At 43.4% G+C, this 1425-nt stretch overlaps 1 protein-coding gene across 1 annotated transcript; it reads left to right on the top strand.

The window, feature by feature from the left end:
* Nucleotides 1-712: 712 nt before the first annotated feature.
* Nucleotides 713-1213, top strand: LOC106648137. Its single transcript, XM_014364855.1, has one exon. The coding sequence runs from the start codon at nt 713-715 to the stop codon at nt 1211-1213; it is 501 nt and encodes a 166-aa protein (XP_014220341.1).
* Nucleotides 1214-1425: the final 212 nt, after the last annotated feature.

The following is a 1425-nucleotide window of genomic DNA, read 5'->3' as shown; positions in this document are numbered from 1 at the left end:
TAAAAGACGATACGGCACATGGTATATTGCTTTGAGATTTTTTTACTCCCTAACAATGGACTCTACAAAAAATGTTATGAAACAAAAAGTACTTCGAATTGATCGAAGAATACAAGTGAATTTTTTCAGATTTTTTTTAGATGATTTTGGGTATTTTTGGATATGGCCATTTTATAAAAATATCCAAAATCATCTATAAAAATCTGAAAAAATTCACGCGTATTCTTAGATCAATTCTAAATACTTTTTGTTTTATAATTTTTTCTACAATTTTGTTCCATAATTTTTTCGTAGAGTCCATTGTTAGCGAGTAAAATTATCTCAAAGCATTATACCATGTACCGTATCGTCTTTTAGGCGATAATAGTTGAATCAGCTGTTTTGGTGGCAGCCATCTTGAATCTGGATGAACCAATGCTACCAACTTTTAGTATAGGCCTGTATTACACCAGATCCAGAGTTTTAACCCGACTCGAATGCGTAATCGTTGTGAAAAATACGATCATTTTGAAGACAAATGTTCAAAAACCACGTTTTTTTTTGTTTAATCGAATGTATTTTTAAAACGGTTGCATATATCGTAAATCTGACGCCAGGCTGAGGTTTGACCAACATCTCTGAATCGTCAGCGAAAAGGCAGCAAGAGTGGTTGGAGCCCTCGCGAAAATCATGACCAACACCGTTGGGCCCAGAAATAGCCGACGAGAGCTCTATGCCTACGTCTTCGAATCTATCCTCCTGTATAGAGCCGGAGTTGTGCAACGTAGACAAAGGCCTACATCCGTCACGCAGAGTCTGTACATCGACGAGCCTGCCTGCTCATATCAACAGGCGACCACACGTTTCCTACGACGCGAAGTATATGATAGCCAGCATACCACCGCTGACTCTACTAGCGGATGAAGGTGGGTGCATTAACCAGCGCCGCCCCGAGGACGTCAAGGAGGAAGAGAGGAGAGAGACATTAAGCAAGTGGCAGGCCCGGTGGGACCGGTACTTAAAGGGCCGATGGACATACTGGCTAATTCCGAACATCACAGAATGGGTCGAGAGGGGACATGGAGAAGTGGACTACTATCTAACACAACTCCTATCCAGACATAGCTACTTCAAAAGCCTTAGCCAGCGCTATGATAACACCATCAGCACACTCTGTCCGGCCTGCCCAACCACAATAGAAGACGCGGAGCATGCGTTCTTTCGCTGCCCGTAATTCCATGAAGAGAGGGAGGGACTTCAATAAGTCCTCCAAAAAGTAATCGAGCTGGAAAACATCGTCAGGCTCATGCTCGAGACCGCAGACAATTGGATGGTGGTATCATCTTTCGCGCAATCAGTCGTCTCCAGACTGAGGCAAGAGGCGCAAGAGGTGTAAAATAACGATCCGGACGATGCTGCAAGAAGCAGACGACGCTTCTAATTCCC

Source organism: Trichogramma pretiosum, unplaced genomic scaffold, assembly GCF_000599845.2.
Source record: "Trichogramma pretiosum strain Unisexual culture from Peru unplaced genomic scaffold, Tpre_2.0 scaffold136, whole genome shotgun sequence".
NCBI lineage: Eukaryota > Metazoa > Arthropoda > Insecta > Hymenoptera > Trichogrammatidae > Trichogramma > Trichogramma pretiosum.
The sequence above is the reverse complement of the archived record's forward strand: the minus strand, read 5'-3'. Positions and strand labels throughout refer to the sequence as shown.

What these genes read in the sequence shown, in the direction of transcription:
- LOC106648137 (XM_014364855.1), top strand. Translation starts at nt 713, where the DNA reads ATGCCTACGTCTTCGAATCTATCCTCCTGTATAGAGCCGGAGTTGTGC.